The sequence below is a fragment of the Liolophura sinensis genome, chromosome 10 (genome assembly GCF_032854445.1).
Source record: "Liolophura sinensis isolate JHLJ2023 chromosome 10, CUHK_Ljap_v2, whole genome shotgun sequence".
Lineage (NCBI taxonomy): Eukaryota > Metazoa > Mollusca > Polyplacophora > Chitonida > Chitonidae > Liolophura > Liolophura sinensis.
In genome coordinates this window covers 26749602-26770624 of record NC_088304.1, presented here as the reverse complement: position 1 = coordinate 26770624, position 21023 = coordinate 26749602, and the positions used below count along the sequence as shown (strand labels likewise).

Sequence of the window (21023 nt, the reverse complement as noted above, 5' to 3'; positions counted from 1 at the left end):
AAACAATGCAAGAAAATTTTGAAGAAATACATTTACGTCTCCTTATAATGTCCTCAAAATGTACATGTAGTTGTACACATCATTTGCGGGTGAAAGACAACTTAACAGATAAATATTAATTTAAATATTATTCTTTTTTAGTATTTCCTTCTGCACCTGTTATACTTACAGTAAAATGTTTGAAATATACAGTTTGAATTTGCAGAATACATATATGCTGATATATGTAGCAAACAATGACTTTTTCTTACTGTATATACATAGGATTTTGTATTTTGTACATATGTAAAAAGGATTTGATTCACATTTATACTAATGTACAAAGTACAAAGTCCAACACGAAAACAAACACATTATTGAAATAAATGATACTAAATAACAGGGAAAATAATCCACTACCTTGATAACATGAGAAAAACACCCGTGTTCATCACTTACATGTTCCTTCAGCAGCGCTGGGTTTGGCCTTCACCTGGAGCTGACTATCTTTAAAACAACTGAAAAATTAAATTGATTTCTACATATATATGAGTATACCTTTAAGGTGTTTGCCAGATGTCATGAGGGTTCAGGGGAGACCATGTACTACTCCAGCAAGTTCGTAATAACCCCGGCATAGAATGGGTAAAAATGTCAGAATTTTAAACCAGCACAATAAATGTGATGGACTCAGTGTTGTCATGGACTCAGTGGTGTCATGAATGCCAGAATTTTAAAACTAGCACACTTAGTGTAAAGAACAGCTGAAGGTCAGAATTTTAAATGAGCACACTTAGTGTGAAGGACAATTGAAGGTCAGAATTTTAAACCAGCACACTTAGTGTGAAGGACAGTTGAAGGTCAGAATTTTAAACTAGCACACTTAATGTGATGGACTCAGAGGTGTCATAAATGTACGAATTTTAAAACTAGCACACTTAGTGTGAAGGACAATTAAAGGTCAGAATTTTAAATGGGCACACTTAGTGTGAAGGGACAGTTGAAGGTCAGAATTTTAAACTAGCACACTTAATGTGATGGACTCAGTGTTGTGATGGACTCAGAGGTGTCATAAATGTCTGAATTTTAAAACTAGCACACTTAGTGTGAAGGACAGTTGAAGGTCAGAATTTTAAACCAGCACACTTAGTGTGAAGGACAGTTGAAGGTCAGAATTTTAAACCAGCACAATAAATGTGAAGAACTCAGTGTTGTGATGGACTCAGAGGTGTCATAAATGTCAGAATTGTGCAACTAGCACATTTTAGTCTAAAAGGACAGTTGAAGGTCAAAATTTTAAACCAGCACACTTTGTGTGAAGGACAGTTCAAGGTCAAAATTTTAAACCAGCACAATAAATGTGATGAACTCAGTGTTGTGATGGACTCAGAGGTGTCATAAATGTCAGAATGGTGAATCTAGCACATCTTAGTGTGAAGGACAGTTCAAGGTCAGAATTTTACACTAGCACACTTAATGTGATGGACACAGTGTTGCGATGAATGTCAGAAGTTTAAAACTAGCAAACTAAGTGTGAAGGACAGCTGAAGGTCAGAAATTTAAACTAGCATATTTAGTGTGATGGACTCAGTGATGTAATGAAAGTCAGAATTGTAAATCTAGGACACTTAGTGTAAAGGACAGTTGAAGGTCAGGGGTTAACTAGCACACTGAGTCCATCTAGACTGACCCCTGACTTACCTGATCCTGGTTGTCAGCTCCTCATTGAGGACGTTCATCTGAGCCTTACATTCATACAGAGCTGTCTCCAGATTCTCTATCTCCTCATTCAAACTGCCAGAAAAAAAAAACAAAATTTGAAAACAAAAACATCCGTTGAGTAAGTAATAATTAAATAACTAGTCATTTGTGGGTTGTCGATTTTAACATTCACAACAAGGTGTTTATCTTATTTACTTAAAGTTGACTAGACTAGTATTTTGGAATTATAGCATTTAGCTCAGATTGGGAGCAAGATACTTTTCTATTATCATCACCGCCTCCAGGCAAGAAATATGAAAATGTCACACAAAAGTGATATCTAACATGCGAAATAAAATTTATCATTGAAAGAAATCATCATCTATATATAAAAACCAAACCATAATATCGATTTACATAATGGCAGTCAGGATAATAGGAAAAATGAACATTGATGTACATACGTATGATTGCCTGGATTCTCATCCATGGCCTTCTGGACACTGTACAGGTTCTTCTCCAGTCTGCGGAACCTCTGCACATGTTCTCTGTTACAGCAAAAAAAAAAGCCACTCAAATATTAAAGTGCTTCATGGAGAACTTAATTCTCATCACAATCCGTGCAATGAAAGGGGGATAACTCCATAAATCATCATTCAAATTTACTGCATTTAAATATCGATTTATTCATTTCAATGCTATTCAAGGGTTCCATTTATATACTTATTTGATTGGTACTTTACGCTGTATACAAGAGTTTTAAATTTATGCTGTTGCAGTCAGCTATTACAGGAGTAGATGGGGGGAGGGGGGAGCGCTAAGAAATCAGACTGCCTGGAGTGTACCATCAAGAAGCTGCGGTCAAACCAGCAAGATCTGGTGTACTGTCTGTTCTTACTCTTAATCCTCAATAAATTTGATTCTATTTCACCAGATTTCAAAATGTAAAATGTGTTGTTTTACATGATCCCTAATTCCTCAACCTATAAGAATGAGCAACTTCCAGGGCCATTTAATCACATTTCTAATTTGATTTTGGAGACAAAATTTCACTGGACTGGCCAGTTTCAGGGATTCATAAAAAGCAAAATTATTCAACACAGAATAAAGACTTCAGAGTATATTGTAGCGGCTCATATATGATCTTCAAAGAAATCATGCGATAACCTGTCCAAATTCCTTCAATATGTTAAAACATGCACTACACGTATGCCAGTGGTCAAACTTGTTGAGGGTTTAGGCCATACAGATCTGTGTTCTGATTGGTCAGCTAGTTTTAATACCTGACTCTCTCTTGGAGTAGTAATATAGGTGTTTTCTGATCATCCTCTCTTGCTAACAACACCTGGAATTTCAGACTCTGAAGTTTTTCACCAGCTTCCTGTAGCAAGAAACAAAACAAGCATGTCTGAAAAACACAGAAAATGCCCTCTCTGCACAGAAATCAAGAGAAAAATCTGAAAATGTCCCATTCCAAATGGGACTAGCTGATTCATCATCGACATCCTTTTTCAGCATATGGAAAGCTTTAAACAGCCTGAACGAAAACCTTTTGTGTCCAGGCATCTTAGCAAATGCCACATTGTATCAGTTACATGTACATATTGAATATCTGACATCTCCTTGGGAGCATGTACAATAAATATCCAACATCTAGTAGATGATTTTTCTCTGAATTTCATAAACTTACTTGTTTTGCAGATAAAGACTTTTTTAAAGGATACCATAATGTCTATAAATTTAACAGATGTTAGACCACAGTGCACACACCTTACACAAAACAGTGCACACACCTTACACAAAACAGTGCACACACCTTACACAAAACAGTACACACACCTTACACAAAACAGTACACACACCTTACACAAAACAGTACACACACCTTACACAAAACAGTACACACACCTTACACAAAACAGTACACACACCTTACACAAAACAGTACACACACCTTACACAAAACAGTACACACACCTTACACAAAACAGTACACACACCTTACACAAAACAGTGCACACACCTTACACAAAACAGTACACACTCCTTACACAAAACAGTGCACACACCTTACACAAAACAGTACACACTCCTTACACAAAACAGTGCACACACCTTACACAAAACAGTGCACACACCTTACACAAAACAGTGCACACACCTTACACAAAACAGTGCACACACCTTACACAAAACAGTACACACTCCTTACACAAAACAGTGCACACACCTTACACAAAACAGTACACACTCCTTACACAAAACAGTGCACACACCTTACACAAAACAGTGCACACACCTTACACAAAACAGTGCACACACCTTACACAAAACAGTACACACACCTTACACAAAACAGTACACACACCTTACACAAAACAGTACACACACCTTATACAAAACAGTGCACACACCTTACACAAAACAGTGCACACACCTTACACAAAACAGTACACACACCTTACACAAAACAGTACACACACCTTACACAAAACAGTGCACACACCTTACACAAAACAGTACACACACCTTACACAAAACAGTACACACACCTTACACAAAACAGTGCACACACCTTACACAAAACAGTACACACACCTTACACAAAACAGTACACACACCTTACACAAAAACTACACACACCTTACACAAAACAGTGCACACACCTTACACAAAACAGTACACACACCTTACACAAAACAGTACACACACCTTACACAAAACAGTACACACACCTTACACAAAACAGTGCACACACCTTACACAAAACAGTACACACTCCTTACACAAAACAGTGCACACACCTTACACAAAACAGTGCACACACCTTACACAAAACAGTGCACACACCTTACACAAAACAGTACACACACCTTACACAAAACAGTACACACACCTTACACAAAAACTACACACACCTTACACAAAACAGTACACACACCTTACACAAAACAGTACACACACCTTATACAAAACAGTACACACACCTTACACAAAATAGTGCACACACCTTACACAAAACAGTACACACACCTTACACAAAACAGTACACACACCTTACACAAAACAGTGCACACACCTTACACAAAACAGTACACACACCTTACACAAAACAGTACACACACCTTACACAAAACAGTGCACACACCTTACACAAAACAGTACACACACCTTACACAAAACAGTACACACACCTTACACAAAAACTACACACACCTTACACAAAACAGTACACACACCTTACACAAAACAGTACACACACCTTATACAAAACAGTACACACACCTTACACAAAATAGTGCACACACCTTACACAAAAACTACACACACCTTACACAAAAACTACACACACCTTACACAAAACAGTACACACACCTTACACAAAACAGTGCACACACCTTACACAAAAACTACACACACCTTACACAAAAACTACACACACCTTACACAAAACAGTACACACACCTTACACAAAACAGTACACACACCTTACACAAAGCAAACCACACAACTTACACAAAACAGTGCACACACCTTACACAAAACAGTACACACACCTTATACAAAACAGTACACACACCTTACACAAAATAGTGCACACACCTTACACAAAACAGTAGACACACCTTACACAAAACAGTACGCACACCTTACACAAAACAGTACACATACCTTACACAAAACAATACACACACCTTACACAAAACAGTACGCACACCTTACACAAAACAGTACACATACCTTACACAAAACAATACACACACCTTACACAAAACAGTACACACACCTTACACAAAACAGTACACATCTTACATAAAACAGTACACACACTTTACACAAAACAGTACACACACCTCACAAAAAACAGTACACACAACTTACACAAAACAATACACACAACTATGTGCACACTACTGTACCACTGGAGTGAATGTCTTCACATTACTGATGACCATGACATAAAATTATGAATAAAGCTCTGCATCTGCTGCACAAAAACAGGTTTCTGATCTCTTATCTTACCTTTTGTTTGGGCTCCACATACAGCAGAAGATTATTGACTATGTCCAGTATCATCTTGTATTGCATCTGCAGAAGAAAGCAATGACTTGTATAATCACAGTGTTTATACATTCGCAACACATTGTGTGAGAAGCTTACAGTACTGGGTTAGAGGATAGGGTGAAACCCTTGTGTGACAAGCTTATAGTGCTGGGTTAGAGGATATGATGAGACCATAATGTGACAAGCTTACAGTACTGGGTTAGTGGAAATGATGAGACTATGGTGTGACAAGCTCACAGTACCAGGTTAGAGGATATGATGAAACCCTTGTGTGACAAGCTTACAGTACTGGGATAGAGGAAATGATGAGACTATGGTGTGACAAGCTTACAGTTCTGGGTTACAGGATATCATTAAAACCTTGTGTGACAAGCTTATAGTACTGGGTTAGAGGATATCATGAAACCCTTGTGTGACAAGCTTATAGTACTGGGTTAGAGGATATCATGAAAACCTTGTGTGACAAGCTTACAGTACTGGGTTAGAGGATATCATGAAACCCTTGTGTGACAAGCTTACAGTACTGGGTTAGAGGATATCATGAAAACCTTGTGTGACAAGCTTACAGTACTGGGTTAGAGGATATCATGAAACCCTTGTGTGACAAGCTTATAGTACTGGGTTAGAGGATATCATGAAACCCTTGTGTGACAAGCTTATAGCACTGGGTTAGAGGATAACATGAAACCCTTGTGACAAGCTTACAGTACTGGGTTAGAGGATATCATGAAAACCTTGTGTGACAAGTTTATAATACTGGGTTAGAGGATATCACGAAACCCTTGTGTGACAAGCTTATAGCACTGGGATAGAGGATATCATGAGACCATAATGTGACAAGCTTACAGTACTGGGATAGAGGATATCATGAGACCATAATGTGACAAGCTTACAGTACTGGGTTAGAGGATATCATGAGACCATAATGTGACAAGCTTACAGTACTGGGATAGAGGATATCATGAGACCATAATGTGACAAGCTTACAATACTGGGTTAGAGGATATGATGAAATGGTACAACAAGCTAACAGTACCAGGTTAAAGAATATGTCAAGATCATGGTGTGACAAGCTTACCGGGTTAGAGGATATGTTGAAATCATAGTACAACAAGCTTACAGAACTGGGTTAGAGAATTATGAGGATATGTTGAGATCAGAACAAACAGAACAAGCTTACTGGGTTTGTGGACATGTTGACATCATCGTGTAAGTAGCTTACCGGGTTAGAGGATATGTTGAAATCATGGTGTAACAAGCTTCCTGAGTTAGAGGATATGTTGAGATCATGGTGTAACAAACTTCCTGAGTTAGAGGATATGTTGAGATCATGGTGTAACTAGCTTACTGGGTTAGTGGATATGTTGAGATCATGGAGTAACTAGCTTACTGGGTTAGTGGATATGTTGAGATCATGGTGTAACTAGCTTACTGGGTTAGTGGATATGTTGAGATCATGGAGTAACAAGCTTACCAGATTTGATGTAATGTTGAGATCATGAGGGTATGAGGATATGTTGAGATCATGGTGTAACTACACTGACTACACCGTAGCTTACCGGGTTAGAGGATATGTTGAGATCATGGTGTAACTAGCTTACCGGGTAAGAGGATATGTTGAGATCATGGTGTAACTAGCTTACTGGGTTAGAGGATGAGATCATGGTGTAACTATCTTACCGGGTTAGTGGATATGTTCAGATCATGGTGTAACTAGCTTACTGGGTTAGTGGATATGTTCAGATCATGGTGTAACTAGCTTACTGGGTTAGTGGATATGTTGAGATCATGGTGTAACAAGCTTACCGGGTTAGAGGATATGTTGAGATCATGGTGTAACAAGCTTACTGGGTTAGAGGATGTGTTGAGATCATGGTGTAACAAGCTTACCGGGTTAGAGGATATGTTGAGATCATGGTGCAGTAATGTGAAGGTGTCTACCCCTTCTTCTCTCTCCATCATCACATCTGAGTCTTCAGATGGCTGAAATGAAAAGCACAGTTTCTTCAGAAAGATTTTACAGTCATGACATATTCAGATAATAAGTTGGACTCACTTTTTTTACGTTTGCCTTATGGATTCATCTTTTTCAAAAAAAATTAAATGATTAATCCATTATTTGGATGCAAATTTTGTGAAATTTTGAGTTTGTTCTTAGTGACAGCATATTTTTATTCCTTTGCAAATTTCCAGACTGCTGCTGTGTTCAACAGATGCAAGAAAAATTAATAAAACCATGATGAATTCGGAGTAAGTGAGTGCTTGGGGTTTACCGTCATACAAGTTTTCAGGCATATGATGATGAAGGAATCCTTAGAGTGCATGTTATATACCTCCTTGTTGCAGGACGGATTTCCACCGCTCTTTTATCTAGTGCTGCTTCACTGAGACGACGTACCGAAGGCAAGTAAGCCACCTTGCCCAAGCCATTACACTGAATCGGGTCAACCAGTCGTTGCACTATCCCCTTCACGCTGAACACCAAGCGAGGCAGTTACAACTTTCAGTTTTAAGGTCTTAGGTGTGTGATGAATTTAGAGCAAATCCTTCAACACACCTGTCCAAGATAGCAAGATAAGTCAATTCAAAATTTCCCTGGAAACTTACTGGTAGGGGCACATTAGGAATTGACATAGGGTTGACTTCTCCGTAACTGGCGTAGAAAAACTGTGCTTTACACCTGGAGATGACCCTCTGTAGCTGAATTCCTGTGTCTGTCGTGTCCTGTAATTAAGATGGGATACAGACTGCTCAGTCACAATGGTGGCATGTTGAATTTGAATTGTTTATCAGTTTGTTGTCAGGGGATTCATTTATTTATTTCATTGTTATTTAATGTCATACTCAAGAATTTTCCACTCGTAGAATGGCGGTCAGTTTTGTGGAAGGAGGACATCGAAGTGCCCGGGATAAACCACTGACCTTTGGCAAGTTACAGACAAACTTTTCCAACATGTGATGAGCAGATATGCAGGGCATAATCATGGAAGACAAGTAATCTTCAACAAACATTAGCCTCCACAAATACCACTTTAATATTGTAACCAACACCCACAAAAAGTGAGAAGAGGGGAATCTACAGAGGCGGTGATTATACCAATCATAAAATGTAAGGCTAATACTGACCCTGGGGTTGGAGCCAGATTTTCTACTTACAAAGTCAGTGCTGTCAAAATAATATTCAGATATAAAACAAATGCAACAACTTAACTTCTTGGATGTGTTTTCTACTTCACAGCTACACTAATGTGATAATTTGGTGTAATAAATGAAAGAGAATATATATATTATATATATATATATATCTATATCTATATATATATATATATATAAAAGGTAAGCTAGAATTCTGATCAATTCATTCCTTGCTGTAGACATAGCTACCATGATTTAGCAGAAATCTTCTTCTCAGCACATGTACAAGTATTAATGTGGACCTCTTCCATTAACACTTACTTCCCCTGTTGCCCCCACGGTACTGCTGACCACGCCCCCTACACTCAGGCCACTCCCCACCATCTCGGGCACGCCCTCCAGGTCCTGCTCTGAGCGGTCCTCTACATTCTCCATGGACAACCATGACATGTTGTTGTTGGAAAACTCATGACCAGGATCCACTGTGGCATAGTACTGGGGAAGACAAGGATACATTTGGGTTGGATCTCTCCTAAATTTTACTACCCTAATTCTTCTAATTTTTGGGACAGATATTAGTACTGCTGGAAGCAGAATATTACATTTATTTCTTTTCTAGCTTTTTGGAAAGGTCAAGATATGAGTATACTGTTCATTCTAACCATGTGAGACAAAAGAAACTCAATATTCAGGCTACAGTCACATGTATACCAAATTAAAGGAGCCAACCAGGTGTCCTAAAAATTAGAAGAAACAGGGTAGTATTTATTTATTTGATTGGCATTTTACGCCGTACTCAAGAATATTTCACTTATACGACCGCTGCCAGCATTATGGTGGGAGGAAACCAGGCAGAGCCGAAGGGAAACCCATGACCATCCGCAGGATGTCAACCGAGGCCTTCCAACGTACAGCTGGAGAGGACGCCAGCAAGAGCTGGACTTGAACTCACAGCGACCGCACTGGTGAGAGGCTTTTGGGTCATTACGCTGCGTTAGCACGCTAACCAATTGAGCCACGGAGAGCCCCCAAATAGGGTGGTAATAGCTGTAGAGGAATCACTGTGTAAGATAGAAACACTTGTTTTCCTGATTCAGAGAGTTCTACAGATATTTTACAGGGACTTTGAAGTTTGTTCAGAAAAATATCAGTTTCAAATGTCAGGTTTATTTCAAAGAAAGCCTAATTTCATCTTGTTTGCAGGTCTTTACCTTGTAAAGCAGGCTGATTTGAAGTGCCTACCTGCATACAGTCGACAGATCCCACCCAGGTCTTCTTGCTGCGGAGCTGTCCCTTCCTCCAGATGGGCTGATGGGTGCAGGAAAGGATCTGACCACATGCCATGCTTACAATCACATACCCTGGTGTCTCCACACCCTTCAGTACCACCTGGCTGTTGTGGATCTCAACTGTAACAGTAACACACAGACAAAGTGTTATGTGGTTCTCAAATGTAACAGTAACACAGAGACAAAGTGTTATGTGGCTCTCAGCTGTAAGTAATGCAGGCACAAAGTGTTATGTGGATCTCAACTTTAACTGCAACACAGGCACAAAGTGTTATGTGGATCTCAACTGTAGCAGTAACACAGGTACAAAGCATTATGGGGGCCTCAACTGTAATAATAATTCAGAGACAAAGGGTTATGTGGATCTCAACTGTAAAAGTAACACAGGGACAAAGCATTATGGGGGCCTCAACTGTGATAATAATTCAGAGACAAAGGGGTGTGTGGATCTCAACTGTAAAAGTAACACAGGGACAAAGCATTATGGGGGCCTCAACTGTGATAATAATTCAGAGACAAAGGGGTATGTGGATCTCAACTGTAAAAGTAACACAGGGACAAAGCGTTATGGGGGCCTCAACTGTGATAATAATTCAGAGACAAGGGGAAATGTGGATCTCAACTGTAAAAGTAACACAGGGACAAAGTGTTATGGGGGCCTCAACTGTAATAATAATTCAGAGACAAAGGGGTATGTGGATCTCAACTGTAAAAGTAACACAGGGACAAAGTGTTATGGGGGCCTCAACTGTAATAATAATTCAGAGACAAAGGGTTATGTGGATCTCAACTGTAATAGTAACACAGGGACAAAGTGTTATGGGGGCCTCAACTGTAATAATAATTCAGAGACAAAGGGGTATGTGGAGCTCAACTGTAAAAGTAACACAGGGACAAAGTGTTATGGGGGCCTCAACTGTAATAATAATTCAGAGACAAAGGGGTATGTGGATCTCAACTGTAAAAGTAACACAGGGACAAAGTGTTATGGGGGCCTCAACTGTAATAATAATTCAGAGACAAAGGGGTATGTGGATCTCAACTGTAAAAGTAACACAGGGACAAAGTGTTATGGGGGCCTCAACTGTAATAATAATTCAGAGACAAAGGGGTATGTGGATCTCAACTGTAAAAGTAACACAGGGACAAAGCGTTATGGGGGCCTCAACTGTAATAATAATTCAGGGACAAAGGGGTATGTGGATCTCAACTGTAAAAGTAACACAGGGACAAAGCGTTATGGGGGCCTCAACTGTAATAATAATTCAGAGACAAAGGGGTATGTGGATCTCAACTGTAAAAGTAACACAGGGACAACCTGCTACATATGTGTGAATCTCAGCAACAGTAAAACAAGGTGTTATGTGCATGTCAACTGTGTCAGTGACAAAAGATTTTTGTGATCTCAGAAATTTAACAGTAATGTCAACGCTGGTACTGGAACTGATTTTGAGGCATTAACTGTAACAGGTTTCACTTTTTTAATTTTTAACAGTTAATACAAATGCTTTGCCATGATCTACTTACTGTGCCAGTCTTTACCAATGACAGAGTCAGTCTGACAAGCTGCTACTCCATGTAACTGTTCCATGTTAGAGCCTGAGGGCTAGAGTAGGATAAAGAGCATTAATCAATACTAATAACGGTGTTAATATATTAATTAAACTTAAATTAAACTAATTAAATTAATTAAAGTTTCATTTATTTATTCAATCATACCCAAGACATTTTCTAAGCCTTGATTTCAAAAATTTATTAACTTGTTGTCTAAAAATGACTCGGAACATCTGAGTTATCCATACACAAACACATATCCCCAATCCCCTGGGTAGGTCTATAACACATCCCCTGGCTTAAAGCTACAGATGAGCTAGACACACTATGCTTTGAGCCTGTGAGGCAGTTAGATGTGGTGAAAACAGCACTTTAACCAACTGAGCCTGCACAGGCCTACATATCATTCAGAGAAAAGCCTCTGTATAAAATTCTTGATCATATACCTCTGTCTGCTAAGTGCACGACACAAACCCAACCAGTACTTTTTCCATATTGGTATCCACTGATTTCCATATCGACATCCACTGAACATTCACACGCGCCAAACTACCTTCACACTGGGTGACCTTTGGCTGAGAAAGACCTGTCTTTTTAAACGGGAATTTCCATGCAGTGCTGACTTACTTACGTGCGCATGGCATTTCCTTAAAACTGCAGAAAAAGTTTTCTACACTGTCTGCATGCCATTATCAAAGGCAAAATCTTTATAATAATTGTTTGCGATTCCATTCCAAGGCGCATACAGGTGTCATTTCAAACCAGATATACCATTCAAATCATCTGCACATTAAGTCTTATTGCCATTTTACCTCGGCATCAACTACGAGAACTGGCCCTTTAACGAACCATAGCCTAATGCTAGTAAAACTGCGTGTACCCGACTCCTTCATGCTGGTAGAGCAACTCACCGGTCACAAAAATGTTGCAAGCATCAACAATTATGCTGTTGCTTCTCACAGTACCGGTATGCAACAAAAAAAAAAATGAGTCAAATGCACCAGTCGCACGTAGCCTTTCACCTCAAGCGTAGCCCTGGTCCTACCAACCCAGTACACCCAAGGAAATGGACTCATGTCTCCCATCCAGTACTTCTCCATGGTATAATCATGCTTTTTTTTTTTTTACAAAATTTCACACACGATGTGAACCATAACACTTACACAAGCACAACTGCAGGGAGCATCCTTCTCAAACTGCACATTTCACTTGAATTTCTGCCAACAGCAGAATTCCGATAGCAGAAACTTCAGAAGTTTTGAAAGACTTTCTGTCATCCACAATGGCGTGCAACTCACTAATTTTGTGAATTATTGAAGTTATATGTTCACTTGTAAAAGTAGGTCCATTTTTTGGGAGGGGGGGGGGGGGGTGGGGGGCGCATACAAATCTGGGCTATACTCTATTTCAAATAGAAATGTACCACTTGACGCCACTGGCCAGTTGCAATCCAGATGAAGTTTAGATCTTGGGTTTCTCAAAAATTGACCATCTTGATAAAAAAATGTTTTTAAAAGCACAGTTACACACTCAGGATGCTTCACCCGACTATGTGTTTGTCTTATTTTTTTTTCTCTCTTTGTTTTTTTTTTCATATAAACTTCAGTTGTGAACTACTGAAGTACGTTATTTTTAAAACGAACTTCATGTCCGCGTAATGGTTTGGGAGTGTCGTGCAGGATATCACGTTACCAGATGCTATGCAAAAAGCAACACGAAGTACATACTTGGATTTTATTGTCTCAAAATAGCTTTTATAGGAGGTATATGATAAATGGATTGTGGGCTCGCTCCATACGGAAAAGCAACCACAGAGAACTCTAGCAATATGACGATGCGAATCAGCACAGTGTACTGATAATGTCTATGTATTAAAGGTATAAGTAAATGATACACAAATACTGCACAGCGAAATTTGACTACGATGAGGCAGAGCTTACATTTGAAATATTCTCTACGTACATAATATATATTTATAATATATATTTTCATGAGGGCTACAAAATGAGGAAAAATCATACTTTCAAACTAGAATGTACTTATATACCAGACTGATGCATTAGGAGATAATCCTGTACCTCTTCTGTGAAGGCCACAGACTTGCTGTCTGTCTCCGCTACAAGTCTGTGCAACATGGAAAGAGCATGGCTTGTCTGTAGGCGGGTCAGAGGGCTGGGCGTGGCTGCAGACGGAGACACATCATTGGATGGGTTACTGGCTGTGGAGGAAGCTCGACTTTTCTGTAACAGACAGTTCAAAGCATTGATAATCACACTGATTCGGCTTAATTCAGTAACAAAAAATTTGCAGCAAACTTAAATATCAATCAGATTGTTTGATGCTATTCAGAAAGTAGTTTCAGTAAGCTTATTGTCATTGCAAGGTATTCGAGATAACACCAGTTACAGCCGCCGACCTCAGAGATTACAATACCTACTCATCTGCATGACATGTCATATCAGCCAACAGGTCTCCCACAAAAAATGGAAACTTGAAGGCTTTATGGCATACATTATAGCTGTGATGATCAGACACAGTTCCCATGGGTACATGTGCACATATGAGACCTGTTGATGTCATGAAGTGGTTTAAGTGATGTCTAGCAATATTACTGTGATGGCTGACCAATCACTGAGGATAAAGTGTTGGCCTCAAAGCTGGGTTGTACGTGGGAAGGTCTTCCAGCAACCTGCAGACGTTCGTGTGTTTCCTCCAGGTTCTGCTCAATTTCCACCCACCATAATGCTGGCCGCCCTCGTGAAACATTCTTGAGTAAGGCGTAAAACATCTATCAAATAAATAAATAAATAAATCAAAGCTGGGAGACCTGGGATCAAACCTGGGTTGGATCATGCCACAGATTTTCTTTAATGCCATACTGTCATAATGAATCACTTATTCCATGCTCATCAGTTTTATTGGTGGTAGAAACTGCAGACTGCCCACATCTAATATTGATGTACTGGACATCCATTCTACATGTACCATGCTTTGTTGACTGCTGTCCACTTTGAACCCTTTCAGAGCATCTGAGGAAAGGTTCCTTTTCAATGACTTTGCCTTTGTGAATGCATCAAACAAGCCGAAAAGGACGTTACGGTTGCTCTTGATCCAGGCTCCCCTCATGTCATAAATCTGAACACGATGAGTCGGCATAAACTGCAAGGTCAAGGTTGATAGATTACAAGCATGGTCAAGGCCTAAATATCATTGGCAAGATCAAGGTTATAACAAAATCTTTAAGGTCAAGGTTAAAACTTCCTCTATGAAGTTAAAATGAAAACATTTCTGCATGGCATACTGAAACACATTCAACATTGATTTTATTATTTTATTTGACTGGTGTTTCCTCCATCTTCAAGATTGTCCTTTAACTTTGAAACCAAGTGTTGAAGAACTACTGATTAAAATCTAGGAGAACACTTCAGCTATATGACAATATAGGAAATCACAAGAGATAATTTTGTGTTACAGTTAAATTTCTATTTTATTTCATTGGCACTTCACTGATCACCCTGAAGTTTACTAGCCAAGGAATTCAGGGGAGGTTAAAGTCAGTAACAAAATACCACATCGTGAAAAAGAAGCCAAATACCACCCATAAGATCATAGTTATAAAGTGGGCTATTGTCAAGAGACCATTCAAAAAATTTTTCCTGGTCCAGGTTAAGGGGAGATAACTTCAATGCTGAGCCTCCCACACGAGGCACTTCCACTTACACATGCCACCATAATGTCTGACAAAAAATTTTTTCCGACATACATGTATATAGCATAAAAGAATATTCCTAAGACAGATGAGCTGGCCTCTGAGAATGGCTCACCTGATCATATCCTTTGTCTGCGGCCATCTCCTGCTCAGATTCATCGGCCCGGTGATAAGACACCCTGCCTCAGCAAAGAGAAACAATACTGTGTTATTAAATATCTATTTATTCCACTAGTGATTATCGCAGTCAGGGAGGATTTTTCACTTATACAATCAGCATTATGCGTGAAGAAAACCACTGACCTTGGACCACTTACTGGTGAACATTCCTACAGATATGTACACCATATCGGTAAAGGTCAAGCGGTCTAAAGATCTCACACTGCCGAAACAGCCATATGAGCATCGGCAAATGCCTTGAATAATGTCATCTTGGCACAACGAACAATAAAAGCAGAGAAATCTCAAAACTCCCTGCCCTATATAGGTCAGGTTTGAACCTTGCCTTCTGTGTCTGAGCAGCTGATAGATAATCAATCAGCTACATGTACAACCCACTCCCCCACACAACCTATGATGCTCCCTCACACAACCCATGATGCTCCCCCACACAACCTATGATGCTCCCTCACACAACCTATGATGCTCCCCCACACAACCTATGATGCTCCCTCACACAACCTATGATGCTCCCCCACACAACCTATGATGTTCCCCGACACAACCTATGATGCTCCCCCACACAACCTATGATGCTCCCTCACACAACCTATGATGCTCCCCCACACAACCTATGATGCTCCCCCACACAACCTATGATGCTCCCCCACACAACCTATGATGTTCCCCGCCACAACCTATGATGCTCCCCCACACAACCTATGATGCTCCCCCACACAACCTATGATGCTCCCCCACACAACCTATGGTGCTCCCTCACACAACCTATGATGCTCCCTCACACAACCTATGATGCTCCCCCACACAACCTATGATGCTCCCCCACACAACCTATGATGCTCCCCCACACAACCTATGATGCTCCCTCACACAACCTATGATGCTCCCCCACACACCCTATGATGCTCCCCCACACAACCTATGATGCTCCCCCACACAACCTATGATGCTCCCCCACACAACCTATGATGCTCCCCCACACAACCTATGATGCTCCCCCACACAACCTATGATGCTCCCCCACACAACCTATGATGCTCCCTCACACAACCTATGGTGCTCCCCCACACAACCTATGATGCTCCCCCACACAACCTATGATGCTCCCTCACACAACCTATGATGCTCCCCCACACAACCTATGATGCTCCCCCACACAACCTATGATGCTCCCCCACACAACCTATGATGCTCCCCCACACAACCTATGATGCTCCCCCACACAACCTATGATGCTCCCCCACACAACCTATGATGCTCCCTCACACAACCTATGATGCTCCCCCACACAACCTATGATGCTCCCTCACACAACCTATGATGCTCCCCCACACAACCTATGATGCTCCCCCACACAACCTATGATGTTCCCCGACACAACCTATGATGCTCCCCCACACAACCTATGATGCTCCCCCACACAACCTATGATGCCTACGGCTATCCTATAGTTTACTGTGAGAATCATACATGTGTCTTTCAAACTCACCTGGCTATGCTGATGAAGAAACTTCGGTCTACGGGCTTTCGCATGGAGACATTCAGCTGAAACAAAACAAACAATTCTGAGAATTTACATCCCATGCTTAAAAAACGAAACTGCAAACAACATTTTATCGGCGTCAAACAATATTTGAAAAAGTTAATACACAGAAATTAACTACCAATCAGTATAAAGGAAACGGAAATTTACACAACTTATTTACGTAACTGGTTTTCAAACCTGCTATATAAAGGTGACAAAATTTTATCAACCTCAGACAACATTTTAAAGAATTTGTGATCAGACACCAATGCAAGACTGACAGAGAGACCCTGCCTCACTATGAGGATATGTGTGGGGAAAAAACATAACAAGAACATGTAAAAGCAAGGTACTATCCATTGCATATAACATCAGCTGTGACAATATTAGACGAACTCTGCGGAAAAGTCAAGCAAATCCTAGCAGCTTAAAATGAAGCCATAGTACTAATCTCTCAAAATTAAAAATTTTTGCAAATTTTACTTTTTTTTTTTTTGGTTTTTCGAAAATGTAAATGTTACAAACACTGGATGAAAAATAATTCTGTTAACAAAAATCAAACAAAATCTTTTCCGACTGTGCAATACACGCCCAACTTTAAACCACATGGCCACATATGGTTGCCACTGTACATGTAAGTTGTGTCTTAATGGAAATCCGTCCCTAACCACGCACCTCAACCTCTTCCTCGCTTTCACTGTGAGAACTGCAGAGCCACACGGTTGCCTCTGACAGTTCACAGTTCAGCTTGCGAATGCTCCACATTGCCTGATGTCGGTGTTTTAGTCCGTCGTCAATGGGCACCAGACTCAGCTCATAGTCTGACTGTAGCGTGAAGGACTCAGCCAAGAGCTCCGCGCCATGTTGATGGGCAAAAGACATCCAATAACAGATGCTGAATTGTGGGAAATTCATAGACAGGGTGACATGTCTGGTAAAAAAAAAAGTTTAAATTGAGGATTAAATGGAGTTCCCCTGGACAAAATGAAAGAGCAGTCTCAAATATGTATGAAATATGTGTAAATATAAATAAATGAAATTATATAAATACAGTTATAGACTGCACAAGGAGGTATTTAAATGAAAATATACTGTTTCAAGAGTAGTTTTATATGAAACCTATCACGCAGAAAATAGAGCTCAAGCTGACAAGATGATAACATGTGGCATGGTTATTGAACTGCTTTCTGCTATCCAAATAAAGGCTTTCTGTTTTAGCCTACATCTCATGTTATTAGTTTTATGTATTTATCTGATTGGTGTTTTACACTGTACACAAGACTATTTCACTTATATGACGAGTATGATGGTGGGAGAAAAGCGGGCTGAGCCCAGGGGAAGCCCACGACCATCTGCAGATTGCTGGCAGACCTTCCCATGTACGGCCAGAGAGGAAGCCAGCATGAGCTGGACTTGAACTCACAGCGACTGAATTGGTGAGAGGCTCCTGGGTCATTGCGCCGCACTTAGCGTGCTAACCAACTGGGCCATGGAGGCTCACAGACACCTCATGTCTTACATACTGTATGATTTCATGCTCTTTGTCAGAACGCATTCTCCTCAGGCAGATGATTTAAATGGAGTTAAATCCTGAATACAACTCTACAGACATACATTTACATAATTTTGATCCCTTCACCAAAACTCACTTGTAATGACGACTTAGCTGGACTTTCTTAGGTTTGTCATTGTTGAACAGAGGGCCTCGTTTGATTGGTCGCGTCACATTACCTAAGCAAAGCTGCAAAGTGGAAAACAAACTGGTTAGAGAAAAAATGTAGAATATAGGGAAATTGCTGGTACTTTTGTGCACTTTTGAATTAAAAAAGAATCCAGGAACACACAGGGATGCTGTTGGGGTTTTGTACAGTGATTGAACACACCTTTATTTGATCCAGAAATCTCAGCATACTGGCATAGAACAGACACACAGGGATGCTGTTGGGGTTTTGTAGTGATTGAACACACCTTTATTTGATCCAGAAATCTCAGTGTGCTGGCATAGAACAGACACACAGGGATGCTGTTGGGGTTTTGTACAGTGATTGAACACACCTTTATTTGATCCAGAAATCTCAGCGTACTGGCATAGAACAGACAGACTGGTATGTTGTTAGGGTTTTTCACTGTGGGTCTCGTTTCTAATGACAGATGTAAATTCAAATTCTGGGAGCGAAAGGCACGGAATGAATCATGTTCCTGCAAATGAATAAAAAACACATTAAACATTTGTCAAAATACTGTTTTCTTTTTTTTCAAATTTCACCAGAGCTCAACAAAATGCTTATGTATTTATTTATGTATTTAATTATATATTTGAATTTAGTTTTAAGCTATTAGTTTCAAAAGTCTTTCTTTTATACATGTATGACATGGCGTTCGGTTTTGCCACAATGTGAAAATAGACTAATCATTCGCACAAATTGATTACGTGAACATGTAGCTGTAAAGTCATCTACATGTACATTACTTCCTAGCAGACTTTTTCCTTTTATTTACAGCAGCTTGGGCAAAGCCTATTAATTTGTGTACGAAACAGGTTGTACTGCAGTACAGTCCGCCATCATACATATCCAGCGGATCCTCAGATAGCACGGTGGCTACATCGCATGAGCGCTGAACAGCACAGATCAGGAAGCCACTATGAAACACATCTGTTATACAGATTAGCATAACTGATTTATCAGTCTGCACAATTACACTCCACATAACCGACACACGAACAAATCGCTCAATTTTCGTGGCCTGGAACATAGTGGAAGTAAAACAAGCAGAGCCCGGGGGAACCCCACGACCATGCTCAACTTGCTAGCTGAGCCTTCACATGTATAAAGAAATATTTTTAAAAAGTGGCTTAAAATATTGTGTGCATGAGAAAGTTCATTTCTAAACAAGTTCCGTAAATATTCTATAAATCCTTATAAATCTGATCTGAATACATCATTTTCTCAGTGAAACATACGCTACATGTAGACGGTCATAAATTTCATCCATGACTAACTTGTCCATTTTTCTGGATTTTTAAGAGCTCTATAGATTTTAGAAAAGTTTTCTAAGGTTTGCTGGGAACGTGGGATGATGTTTTACTGGTTTCAACTCCAAGAATAATATTTTGTGGCTTTTTTTTGCCTCTAAAAATGCACTTTTATGGACGAAATTTTAGATCACATAGGGTACCTACAGACACCCAGTTGGATGGATATGATGATGACAACATCCTCTAACCAAATGTGGTCGACAGATAAAAAAAATACAATGACTCCTAATCTAAAATCTATTTTAATTGAACTGTACACAAAATTTTGTAGAAGCATGAATTACCTTAATTCTTAATCATTTTTCACCTCTGCTGCAATCAATGTTATGACACATTCTAGGAGGACATTGGAATATAATCTGTTCAATTGTATGAATCGTACATCTTCGAAGTAACACAAGCAAATCATTTTAGCTTCATTTGTACAAGAGTTGAGTGGAAAAAATCAACTGGAAAAAAGTGCTTTTAGAGATAGATAAGTTTGACGATTCACATTACCTCTAGTGAGAATTCTGGCGTCTTGTCGGGTGCACATGGCATGACAGCGTGATGATCGTTGGGGTCCCCCAGACAAAGCCACTCCAACCTTACACTGGAACACAGCCAGAGTTAAGACAGCATTCAAGTTCATTTCTTTGTGATTTAACACACACAATATATCATTTTCTTCAGTTCTCCAAACGATTTTCACTCAAGAATGGAAGCATGTTGTAAGCTTTAATGAAGAAAAATCTAAAAGTCTAACTGATTGGTGTTTAAAAGATGTACAAAAGCATATTTCACCCATCTGATGGTGATCAGTTAAAACAAAAGTGGAAGAAACCACCAGCGTTTGGCAGATAACTGACA

General features: G+C 39.7%; 1 protein-coding gene across 1 annotated transcript in view; it reads right to left on the bottom strand.

Annotated features, from left to right (window-relative positions):
- LOC135477045 (protein hobbit-like) overlaps window positions 1-21023 on the bottom strand; it is a 116162-nt gene that overhangs the window by 39118 nt on the left and 56021 nt on the right. The window contains exons 33-50 of the mRNA XM_064757196.1: window positions 20673-20766; window positions 19193-19336; window positions 18787-18878; window positions 17813-18068; window positions 17102-17157; window positions 15548-15611; window positions 14709-14882; window positions 13802-13963; window positions 11697-11775; window positions 10123-10289; window positions 9202-9375; window positions 8353-8469; window positions 7636-7728; window positions 5704-5769; window positions 2964-3061; window positions 2145-2228; window positions 1681-1773; window positions 439-497 (exon numbers count right to left, since the gene is read on the bottom strand). Coding sequence (XP_064613266.1) covers window positions 439-497; window positions 1681-1773; window positions 2145-2228; window positions 2964-3061; window positions 5704-5769; window positions 7636-7728; window positions 8353-8469; window positions 9202-9375; window positions 10123-10289; window positions 11697-11775; window positions 13802-13963; window positions 14709-14882; window positions 15548-15611; window positions 17102-17157; window positions 17813-18068; window positions 18787-18878; window positions 19193-19336; window positions 20673-20766 — 2072 coding nt within the window. The remainder of the gene's footprint in view (window positions 1-438; window positions 498-1680; window positions 1774-2144; window positions 2229-2963; window positions 3062-5703; window positions 5770-7635; window positions 7729-8352; window positions 8470-9201; window positions 9376-10122; window positions 10290-11696; window positions 11776-13801; window positions 13964-14708; window positions 14883-15547; window positions 15612-17101; window positions 17158-17812; window positions 18069-18786; window positions 18879-19192; window positions 19337-20672; window positions 20767-21023) is intronic.